Genomic DNA, 2,288 nt, shown 5'->3' on the forward strand with positions numbered 1-2,288 from the left:
TCTGGCTGTGCTATTGGCCCGGGTTTGCCATGCACATGCGGGAGTGATGTGTTTGTTCTGCCCTGCATGTGTGTGGCCCGTGCCTCAGCTGCCAGGTGGGCAAGTGCTGTCTGATCACTATGATGTGTCTCAACCAGGATTGGCTTTTTTAAAGCTGAGAGAATGCTGTGGCTAACTCCCCGTCTGATCACACCAAATATCCAACAATATCTGGCTAGTCAACACTCTAAAAGCGTGTTGTTTCTCCAGCATGAAAAGTGAGTCGAGTGAAATACTAATTGACTTTATTTTCTGCAAAATTAAACATGATTGGTTGCTTAAAAAGAGTCATGTAACACAATATGCACAAAACTATTTGTGGAGAGGGTGGGATAAAAATTTAAACAAACAAACAAACAAACTAGGGTATTCAGATACAAAGTGGAGGCGCAGCCAGAATTTCAAAGTCTGAAGCTATGCTCTTGTTAGTGTTTAAGGTGCTGCAAGGTTCCTTTTTATTTTGCTATAACAGACTAACATGGAAATTTCTCCAGTAAGCATTATGTGATTTATGATGTGCCATACCTTTCTCTGATGAAACATTCATATATCTTTCAGGCAATCTATGCACAAGAGATCTTCATGACCCAGTCAGAGCAGTTTACACATATCATGTACCATGCTCAAGGATTTATTCAGGTGCTAATTCTAGGGGGATCTCAGAACAATAACCCTCTAAGACAGCTCTTAGCCTGGCTGGTTCGCACATCAGGAGAAGACTTGTTGTTCCAGAAATGGTATACAGAAATACCACTAGAGTGTCAGAGTTCATTCTCCAAGGATTTACAGAGGACCTAGAAGCGAAGATAAGCCTCTTTGTATTATTTCTCTTCCTTTATTTTTTTTGCTTGGTAGGGAATCTGGGAATGGTTGTGTTGATCAGGAGCAGTCCTCAGCTCCATACCCCCATGTACTTTTTCCTGAGGCACTTTTCATTTATGGACGCCTGCGTAACTTCGACCATTGCCCCCAAGATGCTGTTGAACTTCTTGATGAAGAGCAAAGTCATCTCTTATAGTGGATGCATTGTCCAGTTTTTCATGTTTTGTACTTTTACTGATATAGAGGCCTTCATCCTGGCTGTTATGGCATATGATCGCTATGTGGCTATTTGCAAGCCACTGTCCTATTCAGTCATCATGTCAAAGCCATTTTGTATTTGGTTGCTCGCTGCAGCGTACATTGGGGGTGTCATCAGCTCTCTCATTCATACTTGTGCATCTCTAAGGTTATCATTTTGTGGGAATAATTATGTCAACCATTTCTTCTGTGACTTGGCTGCCCTGATAGCCTTAGCCTGCTCAGACACATCTCTCAATGAGTTGCTGCTCTTTATCTTTGGCACCTTGGTTGAAGGGTTCAACATTGTGACCATCCTCACCTCCTATGCATTCATAATCATGACTATTGTCAGGATGCACTCTACAGAAGGCAGGCTCAAAGCCTTCTCTACTTGTGCCTCTCACTTGATAACTTTTGCCCTCTTTCATGGCACTATATTGTTTATGTACTTCCGGCCGTCTTCTGAGTTCTCAATGGACACGGACAAAATGGTTTCAGTATTTTACACTGTTATCATCCCCGTGCTGAATCCTTTGATCTATGGTCTAAGGAACAAGGATGTAAAGGATGCCATAAGGAAACTGTTAAGAAGGAATATAAATCCTCCCTGATGTCTTAAAGCTATGGACTTGTAGCTAGTCATGGTACTTTAAGGGTTAATCGCTTGTTCTGCAGGGGATATAAAAGACTTTTGGGGTGAAGTTAAAACATTATTAAGCTTGGTTCCTATAAGAAGGATATGTCTGGTCTCTGTTTCAAATATTCATTGTAAGTTAGGGTCATCTTACAACATATGGTGATGAGGATGGGATGGTTATGAGACACCATGTAGAGCATCTCCTGTCTCACACTGGGCGTTTTCGCGCTCACCTTCAGCCGGCGCGACCCCCCTCTTCACCGCGCAGGATCTGTGCGGATTTCGCACTAAATGCCACGGAGCAGCCGGAAGAGCCGGGAACTCCCGGCGCTTTTGCGGCGCAAACTGAAACCGCCAAAAAGCAGTTTGGCGTTTGCGCCGCAAAAGCGCCGGGAGTTCCCGGCTCTTTCAGCTGCTCCGCAGCGTTTAGTGCGAAATCCGCGCAGATCCTGTGCGGTGAAGAGGGGGGTCGTGCCGGCTGAAGGTGAGTGCGAAAACGCCCACTGAAAGTCAGAAAGCCCTAAATGCTCTTATGGTGCTACCAGTACAG

At 44.4% G+C, this 2,288-nt stretch overlaps 1 protein-coding gene across 1 annotated transcript; it reads left to right on the plus strand.

Moving 5' to 3' along the window:
* Window positions 1–773: 773 nt before the first annotated feature.
* LOC132589704 (olfactory receptor-like protein OLF1) lies at window positions 774–1,712 on the plus strand. The gene has a single exon (XM_060262432.1). The coding sequence runs from the start codon at window positions 774–776 to the stop codon at window positions 1,710–1,712; it is 939 nt and encodes a 312-aa protein (XP_060118415.1).
* Window positions 1,713–2,288: the final 576 nt, after the last annotated feature.

Source organism: Heteronotia binoei, chromosome 21 (assembly GCF_032191835.1).
Source record: "Heteronotia binoei isolate CCM8104 ecotype False Entrance Well chromosome 21, APGP_CSIRO_Hbin_v1, whole genome shotgun sequence".
Classification (NCBI taxonomy): domain Eukaryota; kingdom Metazoa; phylum Chordata; class Lepidosauria; order Squamata; family Gekkonidae; genus Heteronotia; species Heteronotia binoei.